At 40.3% G+C, this 18383-nt stretch overlaps 6 protein-coding genes across 7 annotated transcripts; 4 read left to right on the forward strand and 2 right to left on the reverse strand.

The window, feature by feature from the left end:
• Positions 1–353: 353 nt before the first annotated feature.
• On the reverse strand, positions 354–2611 carry LOC117781773 (phospholipase A1 VesT1.02). The gene is made up of 4 exons (XM_034618599.1): positions 2546–2611; positions 2399–2515; positions 2072–2336; positions 354–1411 (listed from the first exon to the last, which is right to left on the reverse strand). The coding sequence occupies exons 2-4, from the start codon at positions 2451–2453 to the stop codon at positions 574–576; spliced, it is 1158 nt and encodes a 385-aa protein (XP_034474490.1). The 5' UTR covers positions 2454–2515; positions 2546–2611; the 3' UTR covers positions 354–573.
• Positions 2612–6164: 3553 nt separating this feature from the next.
• On the reverse strand, positions 6165–7511 carry LOC117780692 (ryncolin-4-like). Of its 2 annotated transcripts, none has more exons than XR_004617102.1 (3): positions 7350–7511; positions 6482–7302; positions 6165–6423 (listed from the first exon to the last, which is right to left on the reverse strand). XR_004617102.1 is itself a non-coding variant. In XM_034617321.1 (3 exons), the coding sequence occupies exons 2-3, from the start codon at positions 6853–6855 to the stop codon at positions 6300–6302; spliced, it is 498 nt and encodes a 165-aa protein (XP_034473212.1). In that variant the 5' UTR covers positions 6856–7302; positions 7350–7468; the 3' UTR covers positions 6165–6299. The 2 variants fall into 2 exon arrangements, 1 of the variants encoding a protein (XP_034473212.1); XM_034617321.1 differs by having other exon boundaries at positions 7350–7468.
• A 734-nt stretch (positions 7512–8245) lies between these two features.
• LOC117780686 (endonuclease G, mitochondrial) lies at positions 8246–9504 on the forward strand. Its single transcript, XM_034617313.1, has 2 exons — positions 8246–8469; positions 8540–9504. The coding sequence occupies exons 1-2, from the start codon at positions 8305–8307 to the stop codon at positions 9305–9307; spliced, it is 933 nt and encodes a 310-aa protein (XP_034473204.1). The 5' UTR covers positions 8246–8304; the 3' UTR covers positions 9308–9504.
• A 247-nt stretch (positions 9505–9751) lies between these two features.
• Positions 9752–10827, forward strand: LOC117780929 (endonuclease G, mitochondrial). Its single transcript, XM_034617623.1, has 2 exons — positions 9752–9949; positions 10012–10827. The coding sequence occupies exons 1-2, from the start codon at positions 9785–9787 to the stop codon at positions 10795–10797; spliced, it is 951 nt and encodes a 316-aa protein (XP_034473514.1). The 5' UTR covers positions 9752–9784; the 3' UTR covers positions 10798–10827.
• Positions 10828–11127: 300 nt separating this feature from the next.
• Positions 11128–12406, forward strand: LOC117780410 (endonuclease G, mitochondrial). The gene is made up of 2 exons (XM_034616924.1): positions 11128–11323; positions 11380–12406. Exons 1-2 carry the CDS (start codon positions 11153–11155, stop codon positions 12145–12147), a joined length of 939 nt encoding a protein of 312 aa, XP_034472815.1. The 5' UTR covers positions 11128–11152; the 3' UTR covers positions 12148–12406.
• A 312-nt stretch (positions 12407–12718) lies between these two features.
• LOC117780046 (protein transport protein Sec24C) lies at positions 12719–17999 on the forward strand. Its single transcript, XM_034616424.1, has 7 exons — positions 12719–13301; positions 13640–14644; positions 14702–15161; positions 15222–15337; positions 15401–16268; positions 16334–17124; positions 17191–17999. The coding sequence occupies exons 1-7, from the start codon at positions 13035–13037 to the stop codon at positions 17329–17331; spliced, it is 3648 nt and encodes a 1215-aa protein (XP_034472315.1). The 5' UTR covers positions 12719–13034; the 3' UTR covers positions 17332–17999.
• The last annotated feature ends 384 nt before the right edge of the window (positions 18000–18383 follow it).

The following is an 18383-nucleotide window of genomic DNA, read 5'->3' on the forward strand; positions in this document are numbered from 1 at the left end:
TGGAGTTATAGGTAAAATGGCGACAGTCGGTATTTTTGGTAGCGTTTCAGCATTAGCTCATACTGCAGATCGTCCAGTATATCCGGAAAATCCATGTCATCATCCAGGTATATGGAATCCCAATCTGGTATCGGAAATCCTCCTACAGAAAGTACCAGAAAAAGCAAACATACACCAAGACATAGAAAGTACATGATTATTTTAAATACTTTTAGCTGAAATTCTGTTTTGATTTTTGATTTTTTTTATCGAAATATTTTTAAGTGATCTAGGAATTAATCTTATATCAAGATGGTGATCTATCAATTTAGCTTTTCCCATTAAGATTCTCTAATTCATGCATAGAAATTTGATTATTTCTTTAGTTTAAATTTATTTAGAGTTTTGAGTTCTTTAGAGAAGATAGGTTGACTATTTTACTAGGTTTGGTGTTTTTGGATAGAATAAAAAAAATTTTAAAACGAAATAACGACAGAAACTTAGATTTGATTTAAAACTTTAAGATAATCTTTCTCTAGGCTAGGAATGCATATATTTATATCTCGATCGCGCTGCATTATACATTTTTTTTTTTTAATGATAGACCACTGTGGAGCTTTCCTCCTCTGAGGGAGCCCCTGCCAGCCGTTGTCGGGAGCCCATTGCATAGGGTGGCTTATCATAGGTCTTTACATAGAATGTGCCATTCTTGGGCTCGGAGGGTTCACCGCCCATGCGAAATTCTCCATCGTTATCGAGGAGTATCCAGGTCTTTCTCGACATGCGTTCACAGCGTACACCCCAGAAACCTTTGGTGCTATTGATGGATTCGGCAAAGTAATCATGGGCACGCTTATGGGAACATCCATACATATAGCACTTTTTCTGATCCTTTCCATAGTTGGGATAGAATGTTGCATGACCCACGGGCTGTTCAAAGCCCAAGCCAGTGCTCGTCTGTATCGATTCCACATATTGAGCATCACTTGCATCGATGCGATATTCATCGCTCTGCTCACGAAATCCGGGACCCGCAGGATCCAAAGCATAGATCGTATTGAAGCGATAAGGTCGTATCTGTTTTCCAGCACTACCGGAAATCTGTGCACCCAGAGAATGGCCAATTAGGTAGACATCATCATAGTTTAAACCAGCTTTCATGTGCAGATGACGCACAAACTCGGCCAGTAAAAATCCAAGATCTTCCACCATATCGGCGACCCCAAAGTAATTTACATTTGACGATATTTTACTCCAATCACAAACAATGATATTGAAATCCTCATATTGGGGACTTTCCATTTCGGGCTCGGCTAAGGCGTCGTTATCAACTCGTGCTTTGGGACGAGGTTTAGTTAGACTCAGATATGCGGTCTTCACATCCCGATTCAACGAACCCTTTCCCTGACTCATCCAGCCGTGAATAATAATTCTGTAATATTGAAAATTGATCAGTTAATAAGAAAAAATATCTTATCTATTATTTATCTAATTTCATGCGATAATTTCTATGCCAAATATTTGATCATAACACTGACCCCATATTTATTTTAGAGGCAGCTCGATGGTGTATGACTCATTGATAAGTGTTCACAAACGATCTAAGAGCACAGTAGAAACCACTTAAGATGGTGATAATTATTACTATATGACTGGAAAATACCCTGCAAAGAATTTTTTTCAAATAACATGCACCAAAAGGTCGAGTTAAGTCTTGATATCTAACTCGGCTTATTTAAAAAGTCCAATTCTAATTGTTACAAGCACAAGCATAGCAGCAATATACACCTTTACCATTTTGCTTACTACAGGGTAAACCATGCTGATAAAGCAAAAATTTTACAAAAACCAGTTTTTGCATGTGTACTGACAATAAGAACAAAACTGTAGCTTTACTTGTAAATTGACAGCAGTCCAAAAGTTGCGATAATTTGTTAACTATTTGAAAGAAACTTTTTTAGCACCGGGTTAATTTTTTGATGTAATCGAATTTCATATTATTTCCCAGTAAACAGCAATTATTTTTCTTATCTGTAGATCAGCGAAATAAATTGCTCTGGGAATACTCGTAAACAAATCCCCTAGTACTTACCGGGTGGGATGACGCGCATCAAAGCCAGAACGTTCCAAGGTTTCATCATCACCTGGATAGAGTTCTCTGCCACAATCGGGGAAATCCCGTTTGAAAAGATAGAATTGCATTTTAACACGTGATTTGCTTGTAAACGGTACCCAATGCTTAAAGAACTTCTTCCAGAATGGATAATCCAAGTATTTGTGGGATTTTGTTAGTTTGTGATCGCATTTGTTTAGCTCCTCCACTGAGGAAGTGGAAGCCGATTCAGTTGAAGGTGCCGCTGATAATACAAAATATTATTTTCATTTCATTTACAATTATAATATTTCCTGGTTGATTTACCTATAGCTACGCATAGCACAGCTAAAACGATATATATAATCGCCATCAACTGCATCTCGAATAGATGTAGAATTAATGCATAGACTCGCAATCGTCCGTTGATCCAAGAGATCGCACCGCCTTACACATACACACATACACACACACACACACACACGCAGCCAATCACACTTCTAGACAGACCCCAATTTAGACACTCCGACCGACTCAATGGTGCGTGCCCAACTGACGAGCAACCAAAATGACACGATCAAAGTGAACTCAATTGAAATTGAAGCTCCCAGCACCAATGCCAGTGGCTACATTTTGTCTGCTCACGCTCTCCTTCTTTCTAACTCTCACTGGCTGCGCTCTCTCGGAGCGATAACAAGCGCAGGCGCCAGCTATTAGACAGAGGCATTAATTATTCAATGTTCGTCATTATACCATAAACAGTTACATTTAATCTGCAGCAATTGAGAGTGGGCTTGTCAGCGAGAGAGAGAGAGTGAGAGCATTTGAAAAAGATCGCTCAGAAATTTGAACTTAAGCTTAGTATTTATACCCTGAGCCCATTGAAAATGTGCAAAAATGGGTATAATATGCTTAGCAGAATGTATGTAAAAGGCAGAAGGGGGCGTGGCAGACCCCAAAGTATATATATTCTTGATCAGGATCAAAAGCCGAGTCGATTAAGCCATGTCCGTCTGTCTGTCCGCCTGTTTGAACGCTACAATCTCAGAGACCATAAAAGCTAGTGACTTCAAAATTGGTAAGTAGGTTTCTGGATACCGTACGCAGATGAAGTTTGTTTTTTTTTTTGGATCGGACCTCTATATCATATAGCTGCCTTAGGAACTATAGATCGAAAATGAAGTTTTAGTTTGAAAAAGTCTTTTGTTTGTTGAGATACTTTAGCCAAACTGCTAGAACATGCATTTAAGTTGGTTTTGTACATTCTGACCCAATTTGGTTTAATTCGGTTCCATATATCATATAGCTGCCATAGGAACAATTGCTCGAAAATGAACCTCAGTACAGAGTACCTGGGCACAGGGTATCCTACTGTCGAGCGTGCTCGACTGTAACCGTCCCTTTTTTTCTTTGCGAATATTAATTAAAATTGGAAATTAAAGTATAATACGTATATATTAATTTCTTGTTACTGTTTGTTAAAAATGCAACCGGATATAATAATTATTTATTCTACTTATAGATAGGCGAAAAGAGTTTTTTTTTAAATAGACGTATATTTATGAAATTAATGAACTGTAAATTATATAACACAATATGATATTATCTTTTGAAGAACAACTTAGCTAAATTAATATATTAATACATTTATCTGAACATCTAACAGCTGTTATGTTAAGAATGAGTTATGTCATGTTATTTAACAGTTGTTGTAAAAGAGATACTCAAGCTAATTAAGAATCCTCATTAAATATAGTACATATTTTGAGAAGTTAATTGTTAGATCATAATTTGTACAATTCTTCACACTGAAGAATAATTGTTTGTGTAAACATGAGTCAAACATCAAAACTACCGTAAGAAGAATTATATTTGTATTTAATAACACAAAACTGTAACAATAAAGCTAAATTTTGGTTGATAAGCTTGGGATTTATTAACATTTCCCTTGTTTAATCAAAAATCGCCAACAAATTCAAATTCACCTACTCATCCTAAGCTGAGCCAATAAATTATAGAGTGTGATGGGCTTTAGCCAGACTCTTGTTTAATCGCCTTGGGGTAGACTGCAATAATTAGGCAAAAAAGTCTGTTTGGCGCTCAGTTATCGGCTAATTGCTTGGCTCAAATCAGATTTGTAGCTTTAGTTAATTATGCGAACCAAAACACATAATTTATTTATGAGCTACCAAATGAAGCGACAAATTTCTGGCACTTAGCAAGTGAATCGCTCAGCAAAAGTCAGCCAGGAAAGGACCACGACTCAACTTAAGGGGGCGTGACAAGTTTTCGGCACTTTGGTCACGGACACACAACTGCCAGTTTACCAGTTACCTGGCACACCTGGTGAACGTGAGGCGGTATTTCAATTATGCAAATTTGGTGCGGCTCGTTGATAAGAAAATCCGAAAAATCCTTGAGGACGAGGACGAGAGTATGTCAACCTAAAGTTATCCTGCAGGCGTCAATCAATATGCAAAATTCAAAGATTAAAGAGACGACAGGGGGTGGGGGGGGCAGCCTCACCCATTTACTAATGAATTGGCAAAACCACAAATTAGACTTGAGAAATTAATTGACGAGCCTCGAGGCTGCCTTTAATTTGCCACTTGCCAGCGCTCTTCAGGTTTCTCAACTGCAAAGTGTTATCCTCCTCTAACCCCCTTTTTTTCGTATCCCTTTTTTTGTGCGACTACGAATTAAAATATTTGTTTCGTACGCAAAATTTACTGCAAGTCGTAACTTTATTCGTTCGAGTGTCACAAAACTTTTTCCACAGTTCCTTTGTGGCAGTGACAAGTACCTAAGAGTGAGAGGTGCTGGGGGGAGTGATAGGTAAAGGGTTCTGAATTAACTGAGGAGGACTTTTAGGTGCTTTGAGTTTTGGCCAAGCCCCGCTCACCACCTTTAAAAGCGAGCCATTTGGAATTTTATTATAAATTATTTTTCAAACTAAAAGTCTCGACAAGTTGTGAAGGTATGTATATCAGAAAAGCTTCTACTCTAAGGTCCAAATGAGTTCCCTTAATTTTAGCACTTAAAATAATATCGATAAATTTTGCTTATTTTAATTGTCAAGTTTTTAAAGAAAAATGATCATTATTATTCGGTCTGTGTAAATTGACAGTTTTAATTTCTGATCATTGAAAAGTTTCTACAAGTATTTACTATTTTTGTATAATAAATGTATGCTATCGTAAAAGAAATCCACTTTCGATATGTTTTCAGTTTAATTTCAAACAATAAACAGTTCGTTTTCACAGTCTGCAATGCCCCACAAAAATCAACTACTTGGCTTTTGGCCATGGTTAGGCAATCCTTTTAGCCCTCTTTTTGTTGCTGTCAATTGCTGAACTTTTCTGGTAAGGCCCAACGCAATGGGCACAAAACTTTCCACTTGTAAAGCGGAAAACTGTAAATCCGCAACTAACATTTTTAAGCATAACAAAGAGCGACGAGCTTTTGCGAATAAATCTTAACGCCGCGTTTTGGTTTAGTCAGCCGTTGGACTGGTTCGCTTATTATAAACTTGTGTTGGGTCAGTTTGGTGGGAAGGGAGAGAGGAGTTGTACCAAACGATGACTGCAACTTTTCTTATTGACTTAATGCAGTTGGCAAGTGCGCTCAAGTGTTGGCAGTAGATTTAGCGACGGTTGCGAAACTTGCCGCAAGACACGAAAACTTTTCACATGGCCAAAAGGGATAACGTTCTGTGTACTGAGTCGCAAACAACTGACTCAATTAATGCACATAATACAGTAAGAAATTGCTATTTTGATCTCAGTAAGCGCTGGAAAAGCTCCTAAAAGCAAACTACAAAGCTGACTTTTAAGGAAGTAAATAAAGTTAATATGAGATAGGCAAAGTAATAGGATTTTATTTAATATAATATTTCAATTGTTTTAATTTTTTCTTGAATTTTTAAGCCACTTACATTTTTTTTTTCAATTTATATTATACTAAAAAAGCAGCTATATATACAGAATATGTTTAGAATTCGCTTTTTTGGTCTCTTCCTCATAAACACAACATTTTCAACTTAAAAACCGGGTTCAAGGAATTGATTTTAAAACTTGATGAAAACATCTTAGAATTGACCGTAGATTAAAAATTTTTCTTATAATTTTTAGTAACTAAAAATCGATGCACCCTAAAGCTCATCCTTCTTTACAAAAAGTAACTGACAGTCCATTAAATTATACCGAATTACAGTTCATATGGTTGTGGCTTATAATTTATTTGTTGGTCTTATCATCATCACAGCTTTTTTCAGGGAGTAATACGGACCTCGAAAATGATCCCAGTTGACGCCCTTGCCAAAGGTGTTGTCATTATATTTCCCATTCAAATTGCTGTAAGAATTCAGGTTAATAAACGAAGCATTAAAAGACAATAAGCATTCCATCGTACCTGTTGTGACAATTTTTGTACCACCAGGCACCAGTGAATCTCTCGGCACAGTTTGTGATGTCAATATCATTGTCCCGATCAAATGTAGAAAATTTGCTGCCCTCTTGTCTTCTCAGGGAGTCACCAGCAGTTCCATTAGCTTTGCCCAGAGTATGTAATTCATATTGTTGATCCTCGTTGCCAATTGCAAAGGCATCATACGTCTCAAATGCTTCAATTCCCTCGAAGTCCTCGACAACAACAAGTAGCTCCTGTTCACTCTCAGCAGTTAGTGCGTGTATTTTATCCAAACCTAAAAAGAATTCTCCATCCATATCTCCAAACCCATTTTTGTACTCAGTCCAATTTCTATAAAAGTTGACACTACCGTCCATTCTCCTCAGAATAATAGTCCACCCTCCTCCCGGGTTAATGCATCGCAGGCAACTTTAAAAGGTTGACTACTAAAGTTGGAAATGACTATTTCGTTGATCCCTTTAGACTTGGCCTCGGCACAATTGCGTGGGATAACAAGTCTATATATCAACTTGCTCAGTCGTTCCACCTCTGCTCGAAGAGATTGGTTGTCCAATTCGTATTTCTTTTGTAGTTCCAGCTCCGCTCTAAGTTGTTGAAGCTCCACCTTAATATGTTGATTGTCCACTCTAACTGACTGAATATCCGTCTGATTATCAGCCCCATATTTTTTCTGTTGTTCCAGAAGATATTGTATATTCGATTCCTTATTAACTCCATCTATCTTCAGTTGTTCCATCTCAGCCCTTAGGGATTTAATTTCCGCTTCCTTAACAATTCTATCTATCAATTTTTCCTGTTCCGCTCTAAAAATTCGATTAGTTTGGGAAAAGTCCTATATTTATTATCTTACCTTATGTCGGTTAATTGAGAATTTACTGACAGAAGTAAATTCGTCAAATTAAGATCGGAAATCCGAGTCGCATTTGAGAATGAAAATAATGTATTTATTATTAAGACAAAGCAAATTGTTTTCAGCAACATATTGCGACTGATCTTCACGAAATGCCTAAGAAGACTGAATGATTCAAAGAGACTGACTGAGAAGGCGTGAATTCTGAAACGATTGTCGTTCCCATATATATAATACAATAACATATAAAAAATATATCTCAAATCTATATTAAACAACGCATACAATTACACAGACACTTTTCTTTTGAATTTCTTTGTTTCTCCGCTCATTAAAGATTTCCAAGAATTCATTAAAAAAGAAAGAGTTCAGATAAAACATAAATATTTTATAATATAAAACATGACAGCGTACTTTATCGTTTGGACCGATGCCATATACAAATTCGCAATAACAAGTAAGGAAGCGATCTGGAAAAGAAAAGTATCTTCGACACATCGAATATTTGATACTCTCGCAGATCCCTAAATTAAATTTTTAGTCCCAGATTTTAGCCAAATTTGTTCAGGGTATATGAAACTGAGAGATTGATTAATATTTCTCAAGAAACGAGTGTCATTGATCTTTTTTAAAAATCACGTTTATACTATTATTATTTGAATAATATTTACTTTAAAAACAATATAAAGCTTAAAGCCCATATAACTGTTAGCAACTTGACTATTCATCAGTACAACACAACATTTTAAGCCAAAAACTTAATCAAGAGTAGTTTTGGCATTGAAGAAATATTTGTAATACTTATCTGTCTACTAGATTGCTTTGACTCAGTTCTCACAATTTAAATTTTTTTAGAAGAAAAAATATATTATTTAGCTAGTCATCAAATTTTAACCGATAAATTTTTGTGTATTACTTGGAAAATTGAAGAGTCCCTCTCGCTGGACATGTGGACATGGACATTCCGATGAGTGGTAAATTGGCAATTGTTGCTGCCACAGCCGGAACGTTTTTCGCCCTGGGAGCCTATTATCAGCACCAACATGTGATACGTAACATCAAGAAGTTGGAGCAACGCAATCCCCACGCCTATTTTATAAGGCGAAAGCTTTATGCGCTGGTAAGCAGTGCTATAAATAATATCCCAAAAATTATGATTATTAATTTCTAGTAAGGACATATTTTCATAGTTGGACATATTTTATGTGCAGATGGGAAATGAGTTGTGCGAGCAGCAAGGTGGGGAGGTGGAATCTCATAGAATGGGCGGGATTATGAAGTACGGATTTCCAAGCATGAATGAGATTAGCTTAAATGAGACATACAATTTTGTAACCTCATTTGATCGCCGTAATTCGGCCATTCAATGGATGTGCGAACGTGTCGAACCCTCCAGTTATACGAATGCTCCTTTAATTCTTCAAAATCAACCCCTTTCGATTCGTCCGCGACCATTTGGAACACCTTCGGAAATGAGCTTTCAGCATTCGGAGGCGGCCCGTGTTTTCTTTATGTCGAATATAAAACCATTTTTGAATCGTGGTTTCAATTCGAATGTCTGGGAGAGATTGCTGCACTACATCCACGACATGACCCAGATCTATGGCGATATCTATGTGTACACTGGATCCATTTATCTACCCCGCGAAATGAAGAGCAATAATTGGTATTTGGAGTTTCAGCCGGAGGATAATGCCATAATTGCAGTGCCCACACATTTCTTTAAGATCGTCATTATCGATCCGAAGCAAGCAAATAGCACACCCTATGCCGAGGCGTATGTGGTGCCAAATGCATCGATAAACGATAACACCGATCTGCGTACTCTGCTCAGCGATGTGCGCGATATCGAAAATGCAACGGGGCTCAAATTCTTCGAGGGTCTCGATCGTAATTTTGTGAATACCCAAGTCACTAACCAAGTTGTCGAGCCAGCTTTAACGCCAATTACGGATTAATCCTATAGAAATGAAGGGTTGTCAATGCAATTTTTTTTATGTTCGGAAATTTTGCAGAATTACTTTTCAATTCATGATCACTTCCTTTCCATTGTATTTAAATATGAATATTATCGCGTCTGTTTCTTAAGGTTTTCTCTGAAAAAATTATGCTAGTTTATGCTGTAATTTGAAAATAAATGGCCGACAATTATTTATTTTCCGTTTTTATTTAAATAATATAATAATAAATCAATGATAAAAAAAATACACTATAAGTTAGGGTATTTCCTTAAGGAATTCATTCTATATTTTATTTCGTTTGTAAAAAAAATTTTTCCAATTAAGAGTTCCTATGCTCCTAATTCTATTCTGAAAATTTGATCACCACGCCACCTATTGCTCAGAGTTTGCAGGTGTATACAGTTGCCCCTGAGAAAATATTCAGTTCAATATTATAGTTTTGGGATTCAATACGCCTTGATATAGTACGTTTTTATGATCCGCCCTTGGTTGGGATTGGCCCTGGGACTGGCAGCGTCTCTTGTTGCCTGTTTTGTGGCTGGTGCTTACTTTCAACATAGACATGCCACACGTCGGCTGCAACAGTTGGTGCAACAGGATCCATATGCCTACTATATCAGTCCAAAGATCTTTAATGCCGTAAGCCAAGAGATCATACAAAATTATAGAAGGATACTTAAATTGAAATCACCTTCCCAAAGTTTTGTTTCTTTGCCGAACAGAATGGGGAAGTGCATCGTGTGCGAAGGATTATGAAATATGGTTTTCCAGGATTAGATGATGTGAGGATTTATAGCGATTTTGTGCTCTCCTATGATCGTCGCAATCGTGTCGCACATTGGGTCTGTGAGCATTTGCAACAATCGAATTTGCTGAGGCAACCGGGCGTGGGTCGTGCTAGTGCCACCTACCGGCCAGATTTGAGTGTACCATCCACTTTTCGTGCAGCCCTCGCGGATTATCGGCACTCGGGCTTCGATCGTGGTCATTTAGCGGCCGCTGGAAATCATTGCAGTCATCAGTTGCATTGCAATGAAACCTTCTTCTTGACCAACATTGCGCCACAAATTGGCCAAGGCTTTAACAGCGGTGCCTGGAACAAACTGGAAACCTATGTGAGGCACTTAACTCAGCGTTTCGGCTCCGTCTACGTGTGCACGGGTCCGCTCTACAAGCCCAGGCAACAGAGTGCTAACAAATGGAGCCTGGAATACCAGATGATCGGTTCCAATATGGTGGCTGTGCCAACGCATTATTTCAAGGTGATCACGATTGAGTCAAAGCTACCACTAGGTAAACCCTATATGGAAGCCTATGTGCTACCAAATTCGCCTATACCCCAAAAGCTGACACTACGCGACTTTCTCTGCGACATCCGGGAGATAGAACATTATGCGGGTCTTCAGTTCTTTGATGGACTGCGACGAAGTGCGATCTTTGGCAGCAACTTTCCCAGTGAATCCCAGGTTTTTAGAGATTTTTTATAAATTTATTGTGTAGAAAAAATAAAAGGAATAAATTTCAACTAAAAATATAAATACAAATGAGATGGTATAATTTTACCTCGATAGCTTTTGATCTTGTACTGAGAATGTTCTAAAATAAATAAAATGATGATCAGTGGAAACATGGATTTCGAAAATCGTTTGAAACATAACTTCTGACTTTTTACAGTATGCGTCGACTTTAAAAATATGCCACTTATAGGAAATTCTAGAAGTGCTTGAATCGAGAATCTTTTTAATAAAGTTGAACACAAAATTAAAAGTTAATACGTGTCATCAATATACAGATAATAGATCATATATATAATTAATTTTAAATCCATGTCTTATTAATATAATGTCCTTAATAGAAGCTGATGTCCAGCAATGTTTATTCTATGCGGTTGCAGGTCTTATGGGATTTGTATGCGGCGCCTACTGTCAACAAGAGATTTCTATACGTCAACTATTTGGGATGATCAGAAGTGACCCTTATATCTTTTATCATCGTCAAAAACTGTACCCAATGGTAAGTATACTACATACAGTTTTGCAGTCTAATGATAATTCCATATTTTCTTCCAGTTATCAACCTTTCGCACCGATCACGAGGCGAGACTCTGGAAGCGATCATCGTGTCTGTCGGATAAAATACGTAATTGTTTGGTCTTTTCTCTGTATGATTCGATAAGCTCCTTGTTTTTCGATAAGAAACCACCGACATATACTCCAGATCTTTTGGATCTTATCAAATATGGACTGCCCAGTACGGAGAATCTGTATGTGCACAAGGACTACATTGTTTCGCAGGACCTGCTTACAAATGCCCCGAGATGGATATGCGAGCATCTAAAGGGAAACTATCGGAAGTTAACCACAGATGCGGATGGGGATGCACTGCATCTGCGTTACAATGACGTCTTTGTGTTAAGCTGCGGCGCAACACGTATTTGCAAGGCCTTCAAGCGAGAGATCTGGCGGAAATTGGAGCAACACGTTACCAAAATGACGGAGAAATTTGGCTCAGTGTATGTGTATACAGGTCCAATGTATTTGCCATCTCTCAAGCCTGGTGAGAACTGGACATTGGAATATCAGATTGTCGACTGGATTCCGTTGCCAATGCCCTCGCACTACTTTAAGGTGCTGATCATAGAGCCACAGCTGCCGGATACTACTCCCTATATGGAAGGATATATCATTGATAATAAAAATAGCACCACGAGCACCACCTGCGAACTGATAAATTATCTATGTGACATTGCAGAGATTGAGCGACATACGGGTCTTCGATTTTTCGAAGGCATTCAGTCAGTTGTGCGCTTCAAGAAGGAAAAGTGGTGTACCCGTTAAACAAAAGAACATTAAAAAAAAAATTTTAATAGCGCGGAGTTCTTATGTGATACTGTTAAGTGAGGAGAAAACTGATAATGAGGAGTAACGTGGACGCGAATGTGACACAAGATGGCGCTCAATAGCTGAGTATTAACCTACTCCGTTGGCTTAACAGAGCGCTGTTAATGTAAGCTCAGCTGTTCGTGCGTGGGTTTCGATATTTGTGACTACCAACTATCGATACATACTGATAATAAATTCTGTACGCAGTAAACATTTAAGTTTTATGTTTTTAATTCGTATAATGAATATTATATTTAAATTTACGCAACTTTTAAAACTAGTTGCATCGAAGTCAATGTTAGTCTTATAAAATAATTATTGTATGGTTCCTACTTTAGTCTAAGCCATATACATTTTCATAGATAATCTGCATTCAATCGCAATTAGAGTAATAAACATACTTATCAAACCATTTTCCAAATTGTTTACATGTCTTGCAGGTAAATTTCAAAAATATCGCCAAACTTATCGAAATCAACAGAATTGTTAATCATTTTAAAGTTATCGATATATGTCGCACAGGCGACAACTTTACGTGGCAAACTGTCAAATGCAACCAATAAGCAGCAGAAAAAAATCGAATTAGCGAACTGACGTGGAAGTTTGCTTTTGCTTGGAATTTGTGTTAAAAACTGAGTTACCTGTGCGTCCAGCCGAGCTTAAGCTGCAATTAATTGCACAAAAGCATCTACCCAACACAACGTCTTGCATCATTTGAATTCGTTGGAACGGGATCGGGAAAGGAAAGGCGAACTTTGAGCCGATTATTTGAGTGTGTGTTGTGTGAAAGTTGTTGCTACGTTTTTATGTGCTCAATTTGAGACGTTATTATATACAAAGCAATGAATCCGAACATGTATGGCCCACCGCCTACGCAATTCCAGCAGCAGCAGCAGCAACAACCACAATATGCAGCACCACCGCCCGTTAGCGGGGCTCGGGGAGCAACGGGTTGGCCACCACAACAGCAACAGCAGCCGCAGCCAGGGCAACAACAACAACAGCAGCCAGCAGCGCCACCACAGCAGCAGCTTCAACAGCAACAACAACAATATGGCGCTCCAGTGACGTCCGCTCAACAGCCGTATGTGAATGGCAACTATCAGCAGGTGAGAGCATGAGCTTTTGAGCCTGAGTGACTGCAAAGCTTTTGGGCAGCAACAACAACGGCTGCTGCTCAGAGAGCGTCCTTATGGAGATCGAACTTTTCTTTAATAGCTTAAACTTTAAAGGGTTATCAGCTGTTTTTATGTAGAGTATTTATAATTTCGAAGCAGTGATAACACGCGTAGTTTTTCTTTTATTATTTTGAGTCTTGTTTTTTTTAAAGAGGTCAACTACCAACAACTGAGTGATAAGAACTCATACATAATTGAATTGATTTAACATGTACTTATGAGTAATTCTCACTCTCTCGCTCTCTCTCTTTCCTGGTGTATATGTTTAGTTGGCCACGTCGATGAGCGGCTTGAGTGTGAGTGGCAATCCATTAAAACCCGCACAACCTCCAATGCCGACAGCTGCAATTGGAGCTCCTGCTTCTGCTGCTGCTCCTCCGCGGGCAGCATACAATCAATTCAACTCGAACGCTCCGCCAACGTCGCAGCCAAACTTTAACAACAACAATGCCTACGCGGCAGCCTATGCAAATGGCTCAACAGCAGCTCCGTCTCCGGCGTCGACTCAAGCTCCGCCTGTGCCGGGAGCTGCAGTGCCGCCACCCTCGCTGTATCCGCCCACGTCAGCGATGCCCACATCAGCAGCACCTGGAGCACAAGGTGCTCAGAGCGTGCCCAGTGGCATTAATCAGATGACACTGAACAGCGCCAACTTGGCAGGCTTGCCACATATGCCGCCACCTAAAGCATCAACGACTGGACAACAGTTGCCACCCATATCCACAGCGGCAGCAGCACCAGGACAGCCAGCTCCAGCGGCATTTGGCAGACCTGGTCAGCCGCCAGTTAGCGCTGGCATGGGAGCTCAACCCGGCATGCCACCACAACCCGGCATGGGAGCTCAACCCGGCATGGCACCACAATCCGGAATGGGAGCTCAACACGGCATGCCACCACAACCCGCCATGCCAGCTCAGCCAGCTCCATATGGCGCTCCTCCAGGCGGCTTTTCTGGTGCCTATGGCGCTCCGCCAGCGGCTGCTCCGGCTCCAGTTGCATTCCCAGGTGCACCACCGCTGCCAGGTCAGCAACCAGCACCGCAGTTTGGTGCTGCACCACCGCCAGCTCACGGCTTTCCACCACAGCCGGGGCAGCAGCCTTTGCAGCAGCCTCCCATGCCTGGCTATCCGGCTCAACCTATGCCTGGCTATCCGCCTGCCCAGCCAATGCCCGGATATCCACCTCAACCTGGACAGCAGCAACCCATGCCCGGCTATCCGCCACAACCTGGCAGCTATCCAGGACAACCAGGTCCAGGTCGTCCTGGCTACAATGTAAGTAATCCTTACAATCTATAAGGCTTGCATTAACATTTCGTCGATCTCTTGTAGCAACCGCCCATGCCTGGCGCTGGCAACATGTATCAACAGGCGCCGGCGCAGCGTCGCCTCGATCCCGATCAGATGCCCAATCCCATACAAGTGATGATCGAGAATCAGCAAACAGCCGGCGGTACTTTCATTACAAATCAGCCGGGTTTATTGCCACCTCTGGTTACCACCAAGTTTGTGGTGCACGATCAGGGCAACTCCTCGCCACGCTTTATGCGATCCTCGCTCTACTGCATCCCCAACACTGGCGACCTACTTAAGACAACGGCTCTACCCTTGACCCTCAACATTTCCCCGCTGGCCCGCGTTGCTCACGGCGAAATGGAACCGCCGATTGTCAATTTTGGGGACATGGGTCCAATTCGCTGTAATCGCTGCAAGGCTTACATGTCGCCCAATATGCAGTTTGTAGATGCGGGACGACGGTTCCAGTGCCTTATGTGCAAGGTGACAACGGAGGGTGAGTGCTAAAGAAATTATGGAAGAAGCCTCACAACTTTATTAAATTACATTTTTGCAGTGCATCCCGATTATTATCAGCATCTGGATCACACAGGACAACGTGTGGATAAACATGAGCGTCCTGAGCTCTTGTTGGGAACATACGAGTTTCTGGCCACCAAGGATTACTGTCGCGTATGTTTTAGCAATTGTATCTAATGCTTAAACTCTCTATTAATCAATCTATTTACATTACAGAACAATGTGGCGCCTGAGGTGCCAGCGTTTATCTTCATCATAGACGTCTCGTACAACACGATCAAGTCGGGATTGGTGCATTTGCTCTGTTCACAGATCAAGGATATACTCAAGCACTTGCCGGTGGATCAGGGACAGGACAAGTCGAAGGTGCGCGTCGGTTTCATCACATACAACAGCACCGTGCACTTCTATAATATTAAGAGCAGCTTGGCACAGCCGCAGATGATGGTTGTGGGAGATGTCCAGGAGATGTTTATGCCGCTGCTCGATGGTTTTCTCTGTCATCCAGAGGAATCGGCAGCAGTAATTGATGCTCTCATGGAGGAAATTCCGCGCATGTTTGTGGATACAAAGGAAACAGAAACTATACTCTATCCGGCCATACAGGCTGGTCTCGAGGCTCTCAAGGCGTCCAATGCCTCGGGCAAGCTGTTGGTCTTCAATTCAACGCTGCCCATTGCTGAGGCGCCTGGAAAGCTAAAGAATCGCGATGATCGCAAATTGTTGGGCACGGATAAGGAGAAGACGGTGCTGACGCCACAAACAACTGCCTACAATCAGCTGGGACAGGAGTGTGTGCAACAAGGATGCTCCGTTGATCTGTTTCTGTTCAACAATGCATACATTGACATTGCCACAATTGGTCAAGTGTCGCGTCTAACCGGAGGAGAGGTCTTTAAGTATACATATTTCCAAGCCGAACTCGATGGCAAGCGTCTGATTGAGGACATTATTAAGAACGTGTCGCGTCCAATTGGCTTTGATGCGGTGATGCGAGTACGTACCTCGGCAGGCGTGCGTCCCACCGAGTTCTTTGGTCACTTCTACATGACCAACACCACGGATGTGGAACTAGCCAGCATTGGTAGGTTTTTGGATTACCTTGCAGGCAGAAATTGATAACTAATCACGTTTATTTATCTTCCACAGATGCCACCAAATCGGTGAGCATTGAGATTAAGCATGACGACAAGCTGCCGCCAGAGGAGAATGTCTATATCCAGGTGGCTTTGCTGTACACCTCATGCAGTGGCCAGCGAAGATTGCGCATATTGAATCTGGCCTTGCGTGTGACTGTCACCATTGCCGATGTGTTCAAGAGCTGTGATCTGGACGCCATGATGTTGTTCTTTGCCAAGCAGGCATGCTTTAAGCTAATGGAGCATTCCCCGAAACAGGTCAAGGATAATTTAATCCAGCGTTCGGCTCAGATCTTGGCCTGCTATCGCAAACATTGTACATCGCCCACATCAGCTGGTCAGCTAATCCTTCCCGAGTGTCTTAAGTTGTTGCCACTGTACTCGTCCTGTTTGTTGAAAAATGATGCCGTTTCCGGTGGTTCCGATATGACGCTAGACGATCGCTCCTATGTCATACAATTCGTGCTGGCCATGGATCTGAATATGTCCGTGAACTATCTGTATCCACGCTTCATTCCCATACACAATGTGGAGCCCGATGAGACGACTCTGCCGTCTCCAGTGCGTTGCACCCATGAGAAAATCACAGAGGATGGTGCCTACATATTGGAGAATGGTGTTCACCTCTTCATCTGGCTGGGACAATCGTTGGCTCCTAACGTTGTCCAGGCTCTCTTCGGTGTCCAATGCACGCAACAGGTGAACGCTGAGCGATTCGCAATTACAGCGGATACTCCTCTAGCCCGTCGCATCACTGACATACTCGATCAGATAATGGAGGAGCGTACGCGCTATATGAGGGTATGTTTAAACTAAAAGACTAAAAGATCCTTGAATATCCGGACTAACTTTCACATTCATTTATAGATTACCTGTGTGCGGCAGAACGATAAGCTGGAGAGCGTATTCCGACATTTTCTCATCGAGGATCGCGGCACAGATGGTTCGGCTAGCTATGTGGATTTCCTATGCCACATGCACAAGGAGATCAAGGATCTGTTAAGTTAGCACGTATGCTACAGGTACAAACTGCCGGCTGCCAGCAGCATTGCAACCGAGGAGCGCTGGTCCAGAAGCTACTCACAGAATCGGGCGCGCATGCGTCGCCTTTCACTGAGCAGTCGTCGGTTCAAATGATCATAATTATTAGCATAAAGAGCAGAACAAGGAGAAAGAGAATGAAAGGAGCAGAAGCACTTCAATTATACATATACACATATATAGTATATATATACATATATAAATCATATACATAGCTGCGACTTCATTTCGAGCTTTAAAAATCTTCCATTATTTTTATTAAAGTTTTCATATTTTGCATGTTTTCTTTTATCTGTCAATCTTAAGTATTTCGATATGATATCATCATCTATGTGTGTGTGTGCTGTGTGTATTCCTGCGCTATGAACATTTGTTAAACGAGCAACCCGCAATTACGGCAATATATTTTCTGTTTCCATTTTTTTTCTTTAAATTCCGTATATACATAATTTTAATGAAATTAAATAATATTTCGAAAATTTCCCTAGTTAAAAAAACATCGTGAATTAAGCCTGAGGCGATGAAGAATGTAAAACCTGAAAAGGTGTCAAATATATTTATCTGTATCAACCCAATTTACGATATGTAGCAAAGTTTTCTAAATACTAATCAACACTATAATAAATGAGAAAAAATAAACAAAATATTTGCTGCGACTTTTAGTTGACTTTTTCGCTTTTACTGTACATTTATGTAAACTAACTTAAATGTTTTCTAAGAAAGTTATTTTTACTGTACTTGGTATTTGTAGCCCCACTCCCATTTTCCCAAAAAAAAAAACGTATGTGCAAAATCACTGAAATATATTAAATAAAAATTTTTATTATAAAAACCACAACTTTTTTGAGTGATGAATAACTATATGTTATTTACATATGATTTTTGGAAGTAACTGTGGATTTCTGTAAATTTTATACCGAAACAAGGTTAGAGTAGATGTTTTTGAAAGTTAAAATACAATTTAAAATGGGAATGTTTAATTCAATCGAAAACTGTATATTTTTTCAGTTTTGAGACTT

Source organism: Drosophila innubila (assembly GCF_004354385.1).
Source record: "Drosophila innubila isolate TH190305 chromosome 2L unlocalized genomic scaffold, UK_Dinn_1.0 4_B_2L, whole genome shotgun sequence".
In the NCBI taxonomy this organism is placed as follows: domain Eukaryota; kingdom Metazoa; phylum Arthropoda; class Insecta; order Diptera; family Drosophilidae; genus Drosophila; species Drosophila innubila.

Coding starts and splice junctions, on each gene's coding strand:
- LOC117780686 (XM_034617313.1), top strand. CDS start 8,305: ATGGACATTCCGATGAGTGGTAAATTGGCAATTGTTGCTGCCACAGCC. Junction 8,470..8,539: donor GGCGAAAGCTTTATGCGCTG/GTAAGCAGTGCT, acceptor ATATTTTCATAG/TTGGACATATTTTATGTGCA.
- LOC117780046 (XM_034616424.1), top strand. CDS start 13,035: ATGAATCCGAACATGTATGGCCCACCGCCTACGCAATTCCAGCAGCAG. Junction 15,338..15,400: donor CCACCAAGGATTACTGTCGC/GTATGTTTTAGC, acceptor TTTACATTACAG/AACAATGTGGCGCCTGAGGT. Junction 16,269..16,333: donor TGTGGAACTAGCCAGCATTG/GTAGGTTTTTGG, acceptor TATCTTCCACAG/ATGCCACCAAATCGGTGAGC.
- LOC117780692 (XM_034617321.1), bottom strand. CDS start 6,855: ATGGACGGTAGTGTCAACTTTTATAGAAATTGGACTGAGTACAAAAAT. Junction 6,424..6,481: donor TACAAAAATTGTCACAACAG/GTACGATGGAAT, acceptor GAATTCTTACAG/CAATTTGAATGGGAAATATA.
- LOC117780929 (XM_034617623.1), top strand. CDS start 9,785: ATGATCCGCCCTTGGTTGGGATTGGCCCTGGGACTGGCAGCGTCTCTT. Junction 9,950..10,011: donor GTCCAAAGATCTTTAATGCC/GTAAGCCAAGAG, acceptor ACCTTCCCAAAG/TTTTGTTTCTTTGCCGAACA.
- LOC117781773 (XM_034618599.1), bottom strand. CDS start 2,453: ATGCAGTTGATGGCGATTATATATATCGTTTTAGCTGTGCTATGCGTA. Junction 2,337..2,398: donor TGTGCTATGCGTAGCTATAG/GTAAATCAACCA, acceptor TTGTATTATCAG/CGGCACCTTCAACTGAATCG. Junction 1,412..2,071: donor GATGCGCGTCATCCCACCCG/GTAAGTACTAGG, acceptor TCAATATTACAG/AATTATTATTCACGGCTGGA.
- LOC117780410 (XM_034616924.1), top strand. CDS start 11,153: ATGTCCTTAATAGAAGCTGATGTCCAGCAATGTTTATTCTATGCGGTT. Junction 11,324..11,379: donor GTCAAAAACTGTACCCAATG/GTAAGTATACTA, acceptor ATTTTCTTCCAG/TTATCAACCTTTCGCACCGA.